Source organism: Falco rusticolus, chromosome 7 (assembly GCF_015220075.1).
Source record: "Falco rusticolus isolate bFalRus1 chromosome 7, bFalRus1.pri, whole genome shotgun sequence".
Classification (NCBI taxonomy): Eukaryota; Metazoa; Chordata; class Aves; order Falconiformes; family Falconidae; genus Falco; species Falco rusticolus.
Window position 1 is genome coordinate 36,449,845 of NC_051193.1, and position 21,241 is coordinate 36,471,085.

The window sequence follows — 21,241 nt, forward strand, 5'->3', positions numbered from 1 at the left end:
GACCTGAATTGGCTAGTTCTACACTGGAAATATCTGTGGCTCTTGTCTAGCCATGGCTGCTCAACGCAACCCAGAAAAAGAATGGCTCACAACAGGTAACTAATTCCTTCAGCTCCCAGTAGGCAACAGAAAAAGGCTAATCACACTGTCCAGGGAAAAAAAACAAAAATTGAGGTGTGTTTCCAGGATGCCCTTAACAATCTGACTGAACCAGAAAGTTCCAGTAAGCGAAGAAATCAGGTTGAAATAGCTGTAAAACACAGTTTGGCTTAAAATAACTAAAGCAAAATAGCTGGCAAGAAGTAGGTGGTGGTGGGGGACGGGATGACACAACAAACAAACAAGAGCAAAACACATTCTCCCCAGTACTTCTTACTACCAAAAAGCCACCTGTTAGAATCTGCCAACCATATTGTTTTGTGGCATTTTTTTCCTAAACATAAACCATTCAAAAATTGATTTTGCTAACACAGCTTGAAGAAATCAAAAGATGTTGCAGCCTGTCATCAAGACAATAACGAAAAACTCTCCTCTAGTTTTTTTTCCATTTCCACTCTCATCACTGGTTATTGAGATAGCATGTGTAAAAACCCCAGGCTTACAAATTAACTTACCTCCTGGCAGATTCAATCAGCAGTATCAACACATACAAGGATTAGCTTCCCAGTGTTAGAATACAATACTGTAAGCATGCAGCCATATCCCAGACTATCAACAGACCAAATAACAATGACTAAGGCAAGCTAAACTGGTTACTATGTGGGCAGAACACAGAAAGAAATAAATTCTATAAGAAGAAATGTTGCTGTTGACTAACTTAAAGGTTTCCTTATAAACCAACATTGAGGGTCTCAAGGCTCTGAGCTCTTGAATGTGCTACCCTTCGAGTTTCAGCTATACTCGTTTGGATACTTGTATCTTTCTTGAGTATCAGCACTTGCAGTTTAGTATGTTAAGTGAATAGTAGGTGAAAAAGACAATTTTATTTACATTCCTTTAAGCTGGATGCTAAAATAGGTATTTGGTATTCTAGCAGCACACAAACTAAAACAACATGTGAATGATACCTTCACAATAGCTTGCTAAGTTATCTCCTGAGATTTCCCTAATTGTGGTTAGTATCGCACAAGCTAACACAAATTCCCAGCATCCATATCCCAAGTCAGCTCTGAAAGCAAAGCAAAGAATTTCAGCTTGGGCTAAGCACCACACTAGAGCATCCAGGGCATTTCTGGTTTGACACTGGCTTGTGGCCAGGGGATTTAGACCACAGAATGAGAAATTCACTTACTGGGCAAAGGACTAATCAGATACACTTTTTTAAATCCATGTTTCTGTTATCCTTCTAAGAAAAATGTATTCAAATGAACTGTACTACATTTGGTTTAATTCCACACCAAACTGATCTCACTCATTGTTAATAATTTTTTTCAATACCAGCAAGCAGAAAAGAAATATACATTATACGCATAACAGTCTTAAAGTGCTAATCTTGTCCACCAGTTTGACAATAGTAGTTCCTCAGGGTTTGTTGTTTTTTGAGGGTTTTTTTTGTTTGTTTGTTTGGTGGAGGTTTTTATTAATTTTTTTTTCAGAGAAGAAAAAATAATTATGACTATTTTTCAGGCAAGATTTGTAATTTCATTCTTTTCGCTTTTTAAACAGGGTTTTTTGTTTTAACATAGGCTAGGCAACTGCAATGTTTTAGTTAAGTATCTTACTCCAAGCACAACAAACCAGCTACTGACCAGAAGGGGGAGAAAAAACCAACACAGAATAGCTTTATAATAAGGTAAACTATCACCCCCTTTTTAATTAGAACACCTCACTTCAGAAGCATAAAGGCACATAACAGAAGCTACTACCATTTCTGCTTTAATGGGGAGATTCTAAATTTCTTACCTGTAAATGAAGTATTTTAGATTCATTATTCCGCAGCATTTCCTTCTGTCTTTCAATTTCTATTTCAAAGCTACAAATCTGATTATGTAAAGTTTGTATACTCTTGTTCTTTTCCAAACTTTCATTCTGGAGCAAGGCCACCTGGAAAAAATTCTACAATTACTCCTGCCAAAGTTTATTAAAAATACCTATAACTTTGTTAAACTATCTTGCGCACATGAAAGGGATGAGATCCTAGTAAAGTCTCTCCCCATGTCTTGCAAATAAACAAACCCCAACCTTCTGACAGCTACTTTTGCACTTTCACAGCATGGTATTGGTACGACTTTAGCTAATGAAAGTGCAGACGGGATAACAAACAGCAAAAGAACTTGGGTCTAAGCATAATCTTGTCTTTAATCAGTTTGTTATTTAATGGCTTTGTTTCCAGAGTTCTACTAACTGACTTGGGAGTTGCTTGGAGTTTGGAAAGAACAACCTATTTAGCTCTAGATTAGTGTTAAGAACTAAAGCCCTGCACAGAAGGGATGTCAGAGAGAAGCCAAGCAGCTGAAAAGTCAGTTGGGAAAGGGAATATTAATCTTCCCCACCTACTCCATGCTATCCTGATCTAAAGCAAATTAAAGGAAAAAATCTACATGGAATTGTCTTGGCTTCACAGAACGTGATGGTGATGAAAACTCCTAGAATGAGTGGATACTGAAGGGATCCATGCATTTGAAAGAAAATCCAATGGTGCCTACAAGTAGAAAAGCCTAAAGAGCTACAGAGTGTGGATTACATTCTCTCTCTGTATTGACATTTTATGAATTCATTCATTAGTGACTCATTCTGATTTTAAAACAGGCGCCTAGTTAGAATAGTATCATATATCATATCTCCTTGGGGACTAAAGTAATACAATAAATAATTCTCTATCACACTATTCTGTGCTCTGTTCATTAACACGGTTTGGGGAAGTGATTGCTTTGTGGTGGTGGATTGCTTTTCTTTAAAAATCTCATTTTTCCCCAGCCAAAATTATTCAGTAGCAAAAACATACAGAACAAACATTTTGACACCAAATTACTTTTGGACATGCCCTGACTAGTTCCACAGACAGATCTTTATATGGATAAGAAGCAGCACCATTTTTGACCCAGGAAAATCTTGATCAACGTTCCACATTAAGACCATTACTTGGATGCTTCATGTTCCCCAAAAAATCTACACTACCACCCCCAATACAGATGATAGCTTGAGGATAAGCCATTTTTACTTCTGATGTGGGTATTACTGTGGAATTCCACCACCTTAACTGCCCTCTAATCAGACATAGTCAAATCACTTCACATGTCACTCAATTCCTAGACTCAAGAAGCTGGCCTGTTTAAAAAGGTAAATAATTTCAATTTCTATACTCACCTAAACTAGACAAAGGACTGCCAAAGGCCACAGGCATTCAGCAGGTTCATCAGACAGTGGCCCAAAAACATAGAGATACCATAATATATATACGTATTCCATTTTCAATATAGTGTAGCATGTGTGCGTATACACACATACATTAGTTCCACATTTTATATATGGAAAAACTGGCAGAAGAGGCTCAACAGAAATGAGATATAGCTAATTTTGCCAGTGCAGAGAGAGAAACAATCTCAAGGCTGTAGGAGTGCATGCCTAGGTATGAGTGAAAATTTTCAAGACCAAGTTGAAATTAAACTAGTATCCGTGCCTCCCACGTACTTCAGATCTGCTGGGTAGCCACTTTAATTTTTTGCGTCCTCCTTTTCCTTAATGAATCAGAGTTCTTTAGTTAATTCTGATCTTTACATTCCCTTTCTCTCATCGTTTCCTCCCCAGGCCTCCCAGTCATAAGGCAGTTACATTCTGTGTCACTAGCATTACATTTCCATTTTTGTGCAAGTTACAGAACGTGGGCCTGTCTTGTACTGAGATTTTCCATGCAGTTTTACAGAACACTAGAAAAACAGAATTATGTCCTGCAGCCCTTAATCATACAGAACTGTCATTGCTAAGTCAGTAATTGTACTTCAGTGGTAATTTGTGAATAAGAAATCTTGAACACTAAATATAGTTTCCTAATTGCATTTGGCATGTCTTTGGAACTTCAGGTAAAAAACAGGGTAAAGGAAACACAGCATCTGTTTACAAACTGCATCAATCAGCTTCCTTTACCTTCTTGTCATATTTGAAATATTCCTAGGATAAAGCATGCTCTTAGCAGCTTTTCACATTAAGCTATCGTTTGTTACTGCTCACTAAAAAAAGAATGGAAGAAATCTCATGCCACAAAAAACTGGATTAAAACAGGTCACATATTTAAGTCACATATTAAAAAACAGTTTACACTGGATTTCTTTAAGAATGTGACAAAGCCACAAAATGATGTTCAACTCATTTCCAACATCACAAAATCCATGGGAGTTCAGTCTGCAAGTCTGTCCCATCACAGAGTGAACAAACAGCAAATTCTAATTTGCCCCAGAGTTTTGATTTAAAGATTTTACATCTGACCTTCTCTCACTTCTCTCTGCCAACAGCACCATTTTCAAATACCAAACTCGTAACTTTGCACAAGCTTTTCAGTTCTGAAGACTTTCAATTAGCATAATCTATAAGCACTATTAAAGAACGTGGTGACTGGGAGAAGCCAACCACCGTACATATCACAGTGATTATCCCAAATGAAATCTTGGCCCTACAGAAACCAACAAGACTTTCACTGACTTCCCCAAGGCCAAGACTTCTGTGATACTCATTACCTAATTTAACTTTGCACTGTTGTTCTTCAGTGCAAGAATAGTTTATTTTCTCAAAGATGACAGCAACAATGAAGTTACAATTCATTTTGTTACCCTTCTCTAGATTAAAGTCACTGACATATGATATGTGGTTAGCTATTCTGGTAACTTGGCACAGTCTTGGGATTTCCAGTGATTCAACTCTTTATTATGAATAGCAAGAAGTCTACAAAGCAGGAAGTGAAAAGAAAAAAAAAAAAAAAGGACAAACAATGATAAGCAGCTATGTCCTAAACGGAAGTTAAACCAAAAATTTAACACAAAAGAGTAGTAAAGTGTACATTCTCTTAGCTCTATAAAGGAGACAAACATAGAACTGCTGGGCATGTTTAAATGGCAGAGCACCCCTCAGGACACTGGCAAAAGGCAGAATATGATCTTCTGGAAGTCACAGGGAACTGTTTTTTTTTTCTTATGATGTAAAATAAATTGTATAGTTTTAATTATACTAATGAAAAAAGAACTAAGGATATCAATTTGTATGTGTTAAAACAAAAATGTATAGTTCCTACATTAACAAAGAGATTGAAGTGCAAAAGCAAACTTAAGTATTGTTATTGATCATCAAACTAAGCCCTACATACACAGTAGAAATTCTATCTAAAAACCCTCCCAAGCTCAATGGTTTCTTTTTGGGGCTTGAGTTCAAAACAAAGGAGTACAGGGACAAATGTGCTGGGGATAAAAATCATATTTTGCTGTTCCTGTTAACTTCTGCTTTAAAACTACACTTCCTGCAGCTGCAAGACAAGACCCTGCTGGAAACCCATGCATAAGAAATCACTGTAGAATAAGAAGGGAATATGCTTTCTAGACAGTTTGCTGAATTTGAGACAGCAGTCCACTGTGAGATGACAGAAGTCACAAGCCGCATATATCTTAACTGCTACTGATCTTAACACTGGAATTGTTACTCTTACTTAACTCATTCTAGAAAAAAATCTGAAGGGGCTCCTGACTCTTCTACTTGCATTTGTACAATAGTTTGGTAATTCTGGAATTTTCATCCACCTGGCTGCTCCCCCCCTCCTTCCAAACAAAAAAGAAAAAAAAAAAGGCATTATTTTAATGGCTATGTAAAACCTTTCTGAAAAAGATTTAAGAAAAGTGATTTGTTCTGAAGTTTTGCATTTTTAAATCAAAGCCTTAAGTTTTATTTGCAGAAGAGACAAACTAATTCAAATGATCCAAACAAAGGATCATAGCTGATACTGATATTGTTCCCAGCATCTCCCAAATCCCAAACAATCTAAAACTAGGAGTCCCAAGGAAGCACAGCAACATGAACTTCATTCTGGTCTAGCACTAAAGCAGAAATCATCATGCCCATGAGTTACAGTATGTTTAATTAACTTTTGCAGGTCATTAAGTTTGGAGAGCAAGAACAAAAATAAATAAATAACCAATTTATTACATGGTATTTCCAATAATGTTATCTCTGGAAAAATACTAATGTAGCAAAACCACAGCTCACAGTGCTGCCATAGCTTTCTGAACCCTCCCTTTGGTAAGAAGGCAGCTCAAAGAGGAAATGTAATACTGGACATTTATCTATGTGAAGAAAGTGTTTTAATTAAGTTATCAACGAAGAAAATTGTATATGGAGTTGCGAAGCCAAGTTTCTCACAGCATTTTATTATAACAAAGGAACCAGATATGCTAAATGGCCTGACTGCTTTTGGAGCCTACTAATGCTTTAGCTGTACTGTTGAACAGCTGTTAAACAAAAAAAAGTGCTTCTTCCAGTATTTTTAAATGATTTAAAGAAATCAATGAAAGTTAGAAGTGAGTAGAAGATATACCTTATTTTCTAGAGCATTGCTCCACTCTTTCAATAAGTTAACATGCTGCACTGCTGAGCTGGCTTCATGTGCTTTAATTTGTTGGTTTGTTCCCTGTGACAACAAAGAATTTATACATTTTAGCCAATTCCACTTCTTTTAAACCTACAAAGAAAGAGTATATCAAGACATCGAACCAACACTACATATTTTGGTTCACGGATGCATGTTGCAGAACCACAGAGAGACGGGAAATTTACTTGGGAATTTACAAAAGTCAGGAATACATTTAATATAGCAAGTGTTGTACACAACTGCCATGTATCTCCACCCAGTGTGCTTGATACATCAGAGACAATAAAGATGCACAAGGTTTACAAAATTAATTGTAGAGTCATCTGTGTAGCTTTACACTGAATAAAGCACAATAAAACTTGAGTCATACAAAAGCTACGATGTCCAATTCCCCAAACCATAATTTAAAACTTTGTTGTATTTCATTAACAGCTTCATAAGCGCTAAGTTTTCCCTCCGTTGAGCATTAAAGACAAATATTTAGGATAAATATATAATCACTGGAAATTGCCAGCTTTATAAACTACTTTGAGAGATATCAGAATGCCTACTTTGTTATCCTATGATGTTACCATGATTGCTCTATAATATTCAGATATGCTGCCTCTGCACAACCTATAAATGCTGTTACAGATAACCACTATATAAAAAGTTTACAGAACACACATAGATCATATACAGAGTACATAAGATGCAGACCATATTACTTCATTTGTATTGTGTTGCATTACACGTACTTCAGTAAGTGTTTTGCAATGCAGAGTATATTAGCTTTGATGGCAGATATGCTGCAAAGCAACTGAAATGGTTTCAATGATCCTCAAGGTATGTACTCTATATAAAATACTAAAAATATATATGTGGATATATGTACATATATGCACACATATACATACATAAAATGAATGGCAATACATAAGACATAACAGTGGGCAGGGTTACAGCATTGATCAGTTCTACCACTAAGAGCATTACTGTTAATACTTAAAGTGATGAATGCTCATTACTTAAGAACTTGGAAATACCTGCAGGAAGTAGTTTATTGGGAAGTGTTGCTGCTTACAGTTCTTGCCTCTAAGTTATCATGGGCTAACAAATGAAACACTATCTGATAAACTCCACTTTTTCCTGTCAGTGGTTTCTGAAATTTCCTGACTAATCTCATCGTTACTTAAGCATCCAAATTCCCCAAGATACATGGTATGGGAAGCAGAATATTGGAAAAGACAGGAATAATACTACTGAAACTAAGCTCTGAGGTTTGGCTTTATTTTTTTTTTTAAATATTGCAGGGATTGCCAGGATTGAAATCTAATTTTTAAAAAAAATAAATTTCATGCTATGCTTTGATTATACACCTATGTGCATACATACATATGAATGCACATAAAACTACACTTTAAGTGCACTAACCTATGTTTAACCCTAAAAATATTAAGATACCCAAATGAGAGAAAACATAAACATACTTAAGAAAATAAATAAATACTTTCATAGAAACAACTGAAGTCACTAGTCTATTTTCTGAAGAACAAAAGTGACTTTCCTTTTATTCTAAGTTATTCAAATGTGTCATCTTCCTACCTCAACAAGACGTACTCAAACCACTGCAGGAATGTGTGGGCTTTTTATTTTGTTCATTTTTAAAATGCAAAACCAAACATCTGCTGCATAATCCCTTGGTGCAACTGGATGATTTTTTTGTTAACCAAGACTAGAGAAGTCCAGAACTTTCACGTCAAAGAGTTAGGTTCTATTTGCAGATTTTCATCAATTGGGAAGTATAATTGTTATATACTGACCTGAAAAGTGCAGCCATAACGCTTAAAACTACAGGTACTTGGGGCATTAATACATTCTGACAAATGTGCATTCAACTGCAATAGGAAAAAAATGTGAGTTTTGGCAAAAGACGTTTGCATGATAATGCTCAAAACATAAAGGGCACAGGTTATCAGGTTTGTATTGTGTGCCATTTGCAGAACATACAATACACGTGTGTATATTTTCTCCAGTCTAAGCTAAAGTGCAAATACTATATATACACATATGTAAACCACACGCACATGCCAATACAGTGTGATACATTTAATATACAGTGAAACTTCTACTAAAGACTATTTCAATAGGCAACCCAATTAAAAAAAGCAAACAAGAACACACTCTACAATTATTTATGATTTCATTTGAATTTAACAAAAGACTAATCTTTTCTCAACAAGTGATTTTACTAATGTTCTTAGCAAGTCTTAAGATCAGTTTCACTGTACTACAGTACATTTTTTTTAATCCTAGTTTCACGAGGAACCAATTTTTCAAAACATAACATGCAATTCTCCGTGCCTAAACTTAATGGTTAAATTACACAAAAAAGACTAAACGAGTACTGCATGAAACAGATGAAGAGTTTTAGAATAGGTATAGTTAAGTAACTAAAGAAAATGCAGTACACAGGATTAAAACTGATTAATAAAATGCCTGCATTTTTCACAGATTGAGGTTTATTCCAATAACTTGGATTATTAGGAGCATAGACAACTTTTCATTTAAAAATAAACCAATTCACAGAAGCATATACATATATACAGACAGCCGCCATTGCAGCAGAGACGGTAGCAGCTGGATGCAAACCACCTGAAAGTTGGAGCAAAGAGCCATTTTTGGACAGGCTAGTGCAACAAACACTCTTCAAAATCAGGATCTGCAGTTTGTATTTCCCACACAGCAGACAGGAGCTAAGGCCTAGCTCCTCATCTGGCACCACTCTTTTGGGTTTCAAAATCTCATTTGAAATTCCCACACCATAAGCCCCACATGACTCAGCTCATCCACCTCCATCGGAAGAAGTGGTGAACCAGTGCTGCTTTGAACGTGTAGCTCTGGAACAGGCAGGGCAGTCTTTAAAATCTCATACCAAAATGCAACTGGTCACTTATCTCTGATATACACCTCATGTTCTAAACACTCTCTGCAGAAAATCACAGTATAATTTCAAAAGACACATGGTTAAAAAAAAAAAAAAAAAGACCATATAAGAGAGACATGTGGTGTAACAGGCTTTACAAGAACGCCACATTTTCAACTTCTCAAAACTAGAAGTCTGCCAAGGAGTTATGAATTAAACATGAAAAATTGCCTTTTATTCTACAGTAAGATATTCACTTGCACACTACAGAATTTTTGCGAACTGTTAGGCAGGCATTTTCCCATTTTCTGCATTAAAAATTGTTATTCCTAATCATGCACCTAAGTAATATATACATTTTCACAGCATCAGAAAAAAATTAAACAACATACAGCAACAGATGATGCAGGGCAAGTTCTGTTTCTACCAGTAGTATCAGAACCCAATCCTGACTATACGTGTAACGACCTAGCCGTTAATGGGCCGATTCTAATTAGCGCTCAGATGCACCTCTTTCTCAAGTAACTGCTGAAGTCAAGATTTAAGAATATGTTTACGTGCTCCAGAACCAGGATCTAAAGTTGGAAGTAAGCACTGACAGAATTGGTTCAGTATGTTCAGTATATGTATTTTCTCTTTTCTTAACAGTTCAATTTCTTTTAATGGGTACAGTATCTATCATGTATTTCATTATCCTGGGGGAAAAGACTGCCTCTGTGTTTCACAGGTGCCTTATATGCCTTGTGCACTATGACATGATCAATAATTTAAAAGTGTAACTGAAAAATAGTACGAATCCAACTTCGGAAGCAAGTACCAGTGAAAAGAGAAAAGCTTATCTTCAGATCAGAAACTCAACTTTCCCTAAGTGAGGCTTACAGAGTGGTGAAGACTTAAACAAGCTCTTCCCCATCCTTGGTGAGTAAGTTCTGTTTTTAGGATAAAATAATGCACATTGACTTTCAAAGATATAAGTAGCATCTGTCAATGTACAAGAACATGGATCTGTTCAAACAAGACGGATTTTGATATTTTTTTTTAATATGGTCTATATATTACTGCAAGCTTCTACATATTAAGAGACATTTTTATGCATTGTTGCATCTGTCTGCTGCAATGTTGTACTCCTATTACCCTGTACCTGATACTGATTCTCTAAGTGTCAGTTACTATTTTTTCCCAAATTTAACAGATCTAATAATAATTTTTTCCATGGAACAATTCTACAGGTATATATGATATTTTTTTCTAGTCTTTGCTAATTCTTGTCAATGTGCACTAAATATTAATTATCTCTTTTTATTTTAATATCAGCTAACTAGCCCAAGATGCTGCTCTATTGTGTTCAATACTTCAAATGGTGGAAGGGCAGGGGGAGAGCTAGTAAAAACAAAAGCAGGAGAGACATGCGCTAATCTTGGGCAAGCAAAGTGTAATAATGACACAAAACTAAGAAATTACTACTTTTAAAATAGTTTTTCAAGAAATCATTAAAAATATTGGAGTGTTATCACACTTAACTGTGGGGTAGAAAAAGCTTTTCTTTAGATCTCACATTTTAATAAGGAAATGGCTTCTGGCAAAATTCTTGCGAGATCTCACTAAAAAAAAAAAATCATTTAATTTTTCAGCACAACACTGGGTATGACTTCTTACCTCACTCCTCATGAGTGTTTTAACACTACATTTATGAGGACACGAAACCATGACACACGGGCAGTCTGTATCTTCATGTTTCTACAGAGGAAAAAGCAAACCACATATCAACTCTTACTCTGAAATTAAAGAGAAGATTTACCTGCAAGGAAAAGCATCACACAATAACTAAAAAAACCCCAAAAAACTACACAAGATTTTTTCAATGTCTAACCCAATTGTACAGAGTTAGAGAACTGCAATTGCTTGAACATCAGTTTATGCTTTCAATAGACGTATTTCCCCACACAGAGTAAACCTATTTGCTTCCCATTTTATTGGTTTTGCTTAGAGCGATGAAACAATACAAGAAGTTACATTTTCTTCCCCAAGAATTTCTCACAAAAATGGGCATCTTTAAGAGCGAGCAGAACCACTGCAGATGTCCTGTTTAGTAAAGTGCATGGAAAAGCTTTTCAAAGATGTACACCCCACTCTCAGAGAATCTATCTTTCCTGTGTAGGGATATTCCCCTTCCAATTCTTTTCTGATTTTGATTCCTAAACATCTGATACTAAGCCACACTGTTATACAACCGAAATTCAAACAGATGTTTAAATTTTATCGTAATGCTGGGCAGGCATTTTGATCTGAACCTAGATGATTACAGATACTTCAGTATAGCTGTCAAACCATATTGCCACGGGGAGGGAAGAAAATCAGGCCCAAGCTTTTTGCAACAAAGTGAAAAATTTGGAAAACAAAGTTTTTCATTTCACGTCAGGTTTTTTTTCTACTCTTTACTAATTCTTGTCAATGTGCACTAAATTTTAATTATTGATGTCCCATTCAACTTCAAACAACTGTTTCATTTCTGGTACTTAAGAAAAGCGAAAGAAATAAAGGTCTAGATTTATAAGCCTGTCAGAAAAGGAAGAACAAATAGCATGCCCTTTTTGCCCAGTAATGTTGTCTGTTTTTTTGAAACAAAACCAGGATGTGAAGGAGACCCAAGCTCTGAGATGTGAAAGGCCTCGGTTCAGAACTTCTGTCATACACCTGCAAATACTTGAAAATGTGTACCTCCTCACGTTTAAAAACAGATCATCCGGTAGGCTGTTCTGAAGCAAGTCTGTCCTGCTGTCCTCCTCATTTGCACTAGTGCACTTGGTATAGCACACGGAGACAATCACAGCAACAAAAGGCATGGAAGCCTAAGCTGCTCCAGCCAGAGCTCCCCAGAGCATGAGGAGGGTGAGGAGCTAGCTCCAGGCCTTCCCCGCCATGATGGAGGGTGAGGAGCTAGCTCCAGGCCTTCCCCGCCATGATGGAGGGTGAGGAGCTAGCTCCAGGCCCTCCCCACCCCAATACAGATACCCAGCCAGGGGTAATGCTTACAGCCTGACAACACCTCTCCTCAGAATAACCTCTGGCAGGGCGACTGCCATACCCTTCTGACAAGCAACAGGCCCATTTCTGCTCAGACTCAACAGCTGGACCTGGGCCCCCACATTCTGAACACGTCTGTAATCATGTTGGAGAGAGACATCACACTATCATGCAGCTTAGGAGCCCACTGCCCTACAGGCTTCTTTAATGGTTTATCAACTACAAAACTAGAAAAATAATACCCCCTTCTAACATTCATTCTCTGATTTTAATTCCCTTACACTTTTCTCTAACCAACCCAAACTATCTGGCAAAGGCCATGACATCGACTCTCTCTTTGTAATAAAACCACAGCTTCTTCTCAGCCCTCTCCCCAACTCTCCTCCTCACCATGCATCCCAGGGCCCACCCACTGAAACCAAGGGGAGCCTTTCCAGTGACTCCAGGATATCCCAGAGTAATCCCATTCCAGTGGCAGAATCCTCTTCCTACCGACCAGGTACATTCACACAGCGGAGCACACAAAACCAAAAGCCAAATGCAGCATAAGACAGGGGTGATGCCACATGCCGGGCACCCGGCACAGACGGGGGGCAGGCAGGGTACTAACATGGCTCCCAGAGCAGCCAGTGCCGCATTAGGAACGCGTCCGGTTCCATAGCAGCAACAAGGGAGCAGGATGACAAATGTCTCGTGTGTGTTCCCCTGTGGCTGTCCCAGTCAGCTTGGCTGTATTTCAGACTATGGAGCGGAGTCCAGACTGCCTTGGCAAGGTCTGCCTGGGACAGCCTTCTTGTGGCTAAGGTGGCAGTGAAGAGCCTAGGCACTAAGTAATGCTGTCCTTCCAGATCTGTATCGTTCTAATACTGCCCAAGTGTCAATTTTGATAGGAGAAGCACTTTCAAGCAATTTTGTGGATCATCCACAGAAAAACAGAATAATTCAGAAGCACTTCAGGCCCCTAATTTTTGTTTTAACAACGCACCATCTTTATCTGCCAGAACTTCTGCAATGGAAGAGGCATTTGTGACATAAGAGCTTTGTGACAAAAAAAACCCCTGACTTTTTAGATGGTTTAAACAAAAGATGAGAAATTAAGACGTTAACTTGCTTAGTGACATTACAGGCAACACAAATACAATCTAAAAAAATGTGTACTGACATCATTAACGAAAGAGTCTGCCTCCAACAGTGGGGATTTCCTACCCCACAGGTCATGGGATTCTATGAAGACATGAACCACACATACTTCGGTAAAATTATTTTTGTTTCCATTTGCATACCTTTTTTCTCGGTATGCTCCCTCTAGCTCCATTTTCAGTTCAAGTCACCGAGGCCTGCTTCAGTCATTATCACATTAGAGAAAATTTTAGGCTACAGACACTAGAGATGAACTCAAGGTTTGGGTGACAAATGAGAAGTCAAAAGGAGCCTTTCATTCAAACATGCAGTCTCATTATCAAAGTACAATGAGGTAACATTTTATCAGGCCACAACAAGTAAAAGCCATTTGCATTTCTATAATCACTGAACTCTTAAAAATCTAGGCAAAAAAAAAAAAAAAATTGCAGCCAATTGCCAATCTTCTCATTGTAGAATAAGCTGTCCTTTTTCTATGTACTGAAACATACAAGCTGATGATTAACATCTAACAGTGCTTGGAAAGTTTCTGATTTGCAAAGGTAGATTTGTTTAGAACTTTTAAGGGCAGATGAACAGGGGTACCAACTTGAATACAATCAAAATAGTGGCATCTCAACATAAAACTAAATTTTAACAAACCACTTTGGCTCCCTGGGTAAGCCAATTTATTACCTCTTAAAGCAACTCAGAATTCCACCACTTAAGATTTTGGAGAACAATTTCTTCATTTACAAACACTATTTTCTGTACTTCAGAGTAACATGCCGTTCTTGTTTCCAATGTGAATGTCTAAAATAGGTTTTGCTGTGAATTAAAAATCTGAGAAAGCTCTTAAACCAGTTCTATGTTCCTCAAAACATAAGTATGATTTCAGACTCTCAAAAATCTAACTACATTGGTCCTATAAAAAGAAACTGCCTACAAGGAATCTGTGAGCATGTTGCTTAGATATGGAAATCCTGTTTGTACAACAAGACATATTTAATAGTCATTGATTTTGTCTGTTAAGGCACTACATATTTTTCAGTATCACTCTTTGCCCCACACCAATTCCCAGCCTAAAGAAAATTCTGGGAGAACAGCGTCCATAATCTAACTAAATACAGTCTAATACTCTGTATCAGAATGTGCAAGAATAAACACATTGTAAACTTAATTTTCCCTGTGTATTTTCACATCTCAGCCACCTTATGCTAGGTAATGCACAATTATCAAAGTACCAGCCCTTGCAAGTATGCACTCAAATAACTGAAAGCCAGATCTAAATCAGAACTTGGTGAGATTCCACCTACGCCTTTTGTAACAACACCTCTGAGCAAAGAATGCTTCTCATTGTTGTGAGACTTCATCTAACAAAAAAATACTCAAGAACACAAATGAAAATGAAATTCTCACCACTCTTACTATGCTAAGAAGGTCTGAAATCCAAGACTGTCAAACTATGGAAAAAGAATTTTTGTAAAAAATGTTAAAAATTACAGAAAAAAATTACAGAACTGAGTGACTCAGCATAATACAGTTCAATGCAAAGTAATGCAAACATAGCCAAGTTACAATTTATGTGTGGAGTAAGTATGATTCTCTCAACCTCTGTTCTATGCTTCTAATTCACAAAACGCTGCTTCTGAGACAACCTACTCGTATGCCAAGAACAGCAACAATGCTGCCTAGGCCTGTCATGTACCATTGCTGGTTACACCAAGACACAATTTGTTTTTACATTGTCTCCTCCTTTCCCCTCGTAACAGATCACACAGTACCCCAAGAAGGATTATACGGAAAGGTGCTATTTCTCCAGTCAATTGCTATGCTTATATTTTTCCTGCACAATGTTTTGCTGTTATCATGGTAGTTGCATTTATCACATCAAAATAAGCAAAATAAAAAAAACACAGAAAAAAATTACTTTAGCATCAATATCATGCAGTGGATCTGAATTCTTTTTAAATGCAGTATACGAACATGAAAAAAAAATATTTCCCAGTCAATGTTGTAACTGGTGTTTACACAGGGAAAAAAAAAAAAAGTGTTTTGAAAGTCAGCCTATTTTCTTTTTTGACTTACTAATTCAGGCTGACATGCCAAGGCTCTATTGGCAGCTACACAGAAGCATAAGAAGAGTTATTATTCCATGTTAATGTATGGAATCTCGTTCTATATACACAAGAAAATACTGCACCTGCAACATAATCATTGGGACTTGGCTTTTACAGTATTTACAGGTTGTCTCCCGGTATTTACAGGTCTTCTCTACATGGTCTGGCAAGTCTTTTCTCAGTATTTTTTCTTTGCAATCAGCACGAGGACATGACAGTTCTTCAAACTGACAATCAGTTTTCAAATGCATCTGAAAAATAAAAAAAAAAATCAACTAATTTTTGTGCACGTCTTTTTATCCTTTGAAGACATCTCACATTAAATAACTTGAGAACCGCAAAGTTATTTTGCACACTATATTGTGCAAGAGCAAACACTCACACATCTACTCAGGAATACATTTCTGACTTTACACTCCCTTTACCTGGACAGCAGATTTCGCTGTATTATAGATGTACGTGAGCTACTTTTGTACTAAAAGCATTCTAACAGTCCAAAATGCCACATAGGCTATTTAAACAAATGCTAAACGTTCTTTTTCAAGGTATATTATTCCACATAAACATAGGGGCTTCTTTAAGTTGTTTCAGTACTTGGGCTTGCTCATTCAAAGCAAGTACCTACACATCTCACTACAAACTGCTGTGTAGCCGTACTTTACAACTGTTAAATTACTGGATTACTGCAATGTTACGCCTTCACGAAACAAAGCTACAGATTATTTTGTGCAAGTCTGGAGAAGCAAGCCAAAGGTTTGACTCCATGCATAAACCACCACTTACATGAGAGGACTGAGACTGGAAAATAAAAATAAAAGTAAACCAAAAAGAAATCCAAATTTCTCACATTTGTAAAGTACACAAAGATTTTCCCCCAATTTTAGCTCTCCCTCAAGTTCTCATTTGCTTCATGTATTTACGTTTCTGAGCTTTAGTGTCACACAATCACATGACTTTTTACTACAGTTCCTTATAGCTTATCAAAACCCAGAGTTTAAAAACAGTTTATTCTGGAATTTATAAATCAGATTAACTACTAGTGTGAGCAACTCACGAAAAGGACCAGGGTTTTTATTTGCAAGATTTCTTCTCGGTCTTTAACTCAAAAGGAAGTTTATGACTATGTTAGATTACTCACCAGTAATTGACCCAAAGATAGCTGTTCTTTACAGCCCTTGTTTTCATTTCTGCAGTATATTTGAAGGGCAAGTAGTTCTCTCCTGCAACAATTATCTTTAAATACCTGAAAAATCAAAACCCACTTTCTTTTAGAAAATGTAGACACTCAAGAATATGCAAGTTCAAATAAAGTAGAGGCTGCAATCTGTCTACACCAGTGTCATTTAATTCTAGCCTTACGTGCCAGAAATAAAACCCTATCATTCAAATTTTCTTGAACGTGCACATCACCGAGATTCCTCCAGTATGAAGCAGCCCAGTGAAAGAGAATATTTGGACAGATGCTCTGCTACTTTTACTATAAATACAATAAAGGGAAGGTTCAGGAAGAGGACTAAATTTTTTGCTATTTGCTTGTCAATAGTAGGCTTGCATAAGCTAGAACATTGAGAAGCTGGTGTATTAGGCACAATAACATAACACAAGAAAGAGCCAAAGCACAGTGGCTCAGAGAGGAAGGATTTCATGGAAGATAGTTCCCACAATGACTAGACTTCATTAGTAGCACATAATTAAAGATATTTTCTATGGTCTTAGACTGGAGTAGCTTTATTATTCCACAGATAAGCAGGCTCCAACTATCTCTGCATTTTAATGTTCATAAGCCTCTTCAGCACTTCTTGTGTATAATAGAACTGAAAAAAGTTGGAAACAGAGAACTTGGGGTTTGGATTTTTCACCTTTTATGGGTGATATCCCATAAAAGATAGAGAGGCAACACAACTGCACATTCAAAATGTCCCCCCTGCCAAGGGCAGGAACTGGAGACAGGACTGAATATCATTACTACTATGTGAAGTCCAAAACAAAGGGATGAAAACTTACAGTCATTCTGCAATTGCTCTTATGACCATGAAGAAATGCCAAAGAACCAAGCCCAACCTGTGACTACTTCTCTGACAAACCGAGTTCTGTGATACTGCATGCACTGCAGCGTTACTGTAATTACAGAACAGTTCCGCATGCTAACATTTAACAGCAGCGGCTATGAATTACGATCGGATCTGTCCAGTGACTATGAATCTATACCCAGTGTCAGTGAAGAAACACCGCAGCCATTCTCATCCGATCTCATCTGACACAGATCACCGATTCCAGTTCACTTTTCAGGTGCATGTGTGAAGTTAATGAATCAACAAATCTCATTTGAATAATCAATTGCCAGTACTGTAGTAATTTTTCCAAAGTAATTCACAGGTTACTGGACACAGTTTTACTGACTGAAGGTTAAGGTAAGAAGACAGTTTTAAAACAGTTTGTCCAAGACTATCTAAAAGCTATTCAGTGATTTTGGACATCAGTGCTCTATGGGAAGAGAGGTTTCCAGTTTCATGAAATCACTGACTTGCACAGTTAGTCTAACATGTATTTAACAAACATGTCCTCCTCTTGTTTTAAAGATATTTGAGGTTCCATAACAAATGTACACATTTATATATATTGGGAGCTAGAAAGTCAAAGGACAAATAAAATAGACATCAAGATTACTGGTCTAAGCTCCCGGAGAGCATACCCATGCCAAAGCTAAATTACACTGAGCACTGTTCAGAGAACTATGCTGAGTTAAGACAAGGAGAGATTGATGTATCCACTAGACTTTTCTTGAAAATGGTTACTATGATGTGTATTAGCTTAGGCCAGAAAGACTACTAATACAAAGAATTTAGAAAACACTTTAGAAGACTAACACAAAAACTGCATAAACCACGTACTAGGTCGAAAAGAATTTTCTCTCCCCACAATCTTTCAAAGGCAACACAAAGATTTGCTGTGAAAAACAGTAACGAGAGTATCAGTAAAATAAATTATCCATATAAAAAGAACCTGATTCTGTTACAGTTACGGTAACTCCACACTGTTCTGGTTCCAGTGTGGTTCACAGAACAACACGCTGTAAAAACAGGTTATCGAAACAGTAGACACTGGTCTGGAGCCAAACCACAAGTAAAGTTTGCCCTGATCTGTGACATCTCTGCATCTACAAGAGATGCAGTATTTCTTATCATCCTCCTGGCTGATGGGAGGACAAATGCAACATGTTGCTGCAGCTCCCAACTATGTAAACAAGATGTGACATCTGGCTGGACCATTAGAGATGAAGCTGACATGTTGTTTTCTACCATGTGGTTAACATTGTAAGAATGAGCTGTCTTCCTATATAAAATACATGGTTTACGTTTTTTAACAAAACTATCTTCCTCAGGTAGCTTATTAGGCTTATGAAATAATTACCACAAAGCAGCAACATATCTTATGTATGCCACACAATTCAATGCTCTTGAGTAAGGAAGAATTTCAACAATACCTTATCTTTTACTATGCTTTCTTGACACGCTGTACATTTTGGGCTAGAAGAACTGGAGAGAAAAGGAAACAGAAAAGTTATTTTAACTCACCTGAAATTTTGTAGCGTAAAATTTTCAGTTTATGAAGACGTTTACTTAGTCATGATTACTCAATATATTTTAAAATCAAGAGTATGTAGTTCATGGTAATGAGATAACATGATGTTATCTCAAAGAAATTTGAACACTGAGTTTTCACTGGACAGTATCTGGCATTCCCAATTAAATAAGACCACCACAATTTCTCCAGCCAACTGCTCAGTGGTTTTCTTGAAGCCAGCAAAATCCATTCTCTATTTTACAGTCTGTGCCTGATCCACAATTTTTGTCACTTCTCAATTTATCTGTGCAAACAAGCAAAATCTTGTCTCTTCCATTAATTATCCAGTCCTTTTTCAAACAACACTCGATTAAACTTTACTTTCTCTGACAGTCAATTGCACCTCCTTTTAAGGTAAAAAAATATTTATGTCCACCTCCAAGTCTGTTCTGGTTTTAGCAGTTGTTACAGATCCTTGCTCCCTCCTTTACCTGAACTACTGCCTTGTAGCTGCCTTTGTAATCTAATTACCAAACGTGTGATCCCTTAGACAACAGGTAGATTGAGGAGCAGAGCAGTGCATGGAAACCGGAGTGTAGGAAAGCTGGGTTCCTACAGCTATTATGGGCTCTGACCTCCTAGGTGTCATTGCGTAAGTCTCTTCATTCCTTTTTAGCTCCTTTTCTCCATGTAAAATGGCGATAGTCATACTGATCTCCCATGCAAAGCACAGATGTCTATGGATGAGAAGCACTAGGTACATTCTTTTGTAAAGCAACTCATTGACAGGCAACATAAGTTGCAGCTACTAACAGCAGTGCAAATTAATACAAAATGCTGAATAAGTTTGATTATGTTATATAATCAGTATGATTACTTCAAATCATCTCACTGGCTTCTGCTCCTTCAGCTGACCATTCTCTGTCTCATCATATTTCTGAGCATCTTAACTACCTTGCAGCTTCAGTATCTGTAATGTTTTTCTTAACTTAAAAAAAAGGAAACTAATCTACTTGAGGGCATATAGTGTTTAATACAATGTCATGCTTTTCTTGCTCTTACTGAATTCACTCAAGCATCCACTTGCTCTTTTAAACTACTGCTGCATACTGAGCAGACATCTTTACCGCATTATCTACACTGACACCCAATTCTTTGTCCTCAAATAACCCTGGAACAGAAGCTGCTAGCATATAATCAGAGTGTATGTGTGTGTAGCAGCATATCCACACCAAATGAAAATTCTTTGTGCAAATACAGAAACAACATAAACTTATGCTGCTTTCAATGCTATGGCACATTTTTTATTTCTCAAAAGCAGCAGCTTTAAATTTAGTTTTAATAAAGGATATGTTTGCAACAAACATTAAATATCGTGAAATAACTCAAATGACAGAACAGTGTGGTAGATGGCCTTACCCATGTGTCCTTTTCAATAACAGACTGGTTGGAAAGTCAGGAAGGTAAAATTACACATATTCTAGCTGCACTGTAATAAGCACGTGTGCATATCTCACAGCAGGGAAGGAAAATTGCCCAGATTCCAGCAATACCAGAATTGTTACTGCTTAGACTGTGAAGGATCTGCTCTATCTACACACAGATATCCAAGCATGGCAGATGTTTGTTTTTCTGAGCCACTGCCACTAATCATGCAAGAGTCTTCCAAAAACATATATTCAGAAAGAAATAACTGCATTTCTTAAATACAAATGACACTTCACCTGAAAATGTGCATTGAAAGAAAGGTCGGTGAGGGTTTGGTGTTTTAAATTTGACATGCTGTAGCACAAAACCTACAGGAGTGCATTAGTGAGCTATGGACCCTTGTATATGCCCAATACAGAGGTTACTCTTCTTCATGAGACAGAGTGATCTTATATCCTCCAATCTCCTTTGTCATGCTGCATGTAGTCTCAATATATATCTACCTGAGATTACAGT

General features: G+C 37.1%; 1 protein-coding gene across 6 annotated transcripts in view; it reads right to left on the reverse strand.

Moving 5' to 3' along the window:
* TRAF3 (TNF receptor associated factor 3) overlaps positions 1 to 21,241 on the reverse strand; it is a 71,282-nt gene that overhangs the window by 12,408 nt on the left and 37,633 nt on the right. For 3 of the 6 annotated variants that reach the window (XM_037394559.1, XM_037394557.1, XM_037394556.1), the window contains 7 exons: positions 19,218 to 19,269; positions 16,872 to 16,976; positions 15,817 to 15,984; positions 11,127 to 11,207; positions 8,368 to 8,442; positions 6,512 to 6,604; positions 1,903 to 2,043 (listed from right to left, as the gene is read on the reverse strand). In XM_037394559.1, coding sequence (XP_037250456.1) covers positions 1,903 to 2,043; positions 6,512 to 6,604; positions 8,368 to 8,442; positions 11,127 to 11,207; positions 15,817 to 15,984; positions 16,872 to 16,976; positions 19,218 to 19,269 — 715 coding nt within the window. The remainder of the gene's footprint in view (positions 1 to 1,902; positions 2,044 to 6,511; positions 6,605 to 8,367; positions 8,443 to 11,126; positions 11,208 to 15,816; positions 15,985 to 16,871; positions 16,977 to 19,217; positions 19,270 to 21,241) is intronic. The other 3 variants (XM_037394560.1, XM_037394561.1, XM_037394562.1) reach the window with 3 other exon arrangements.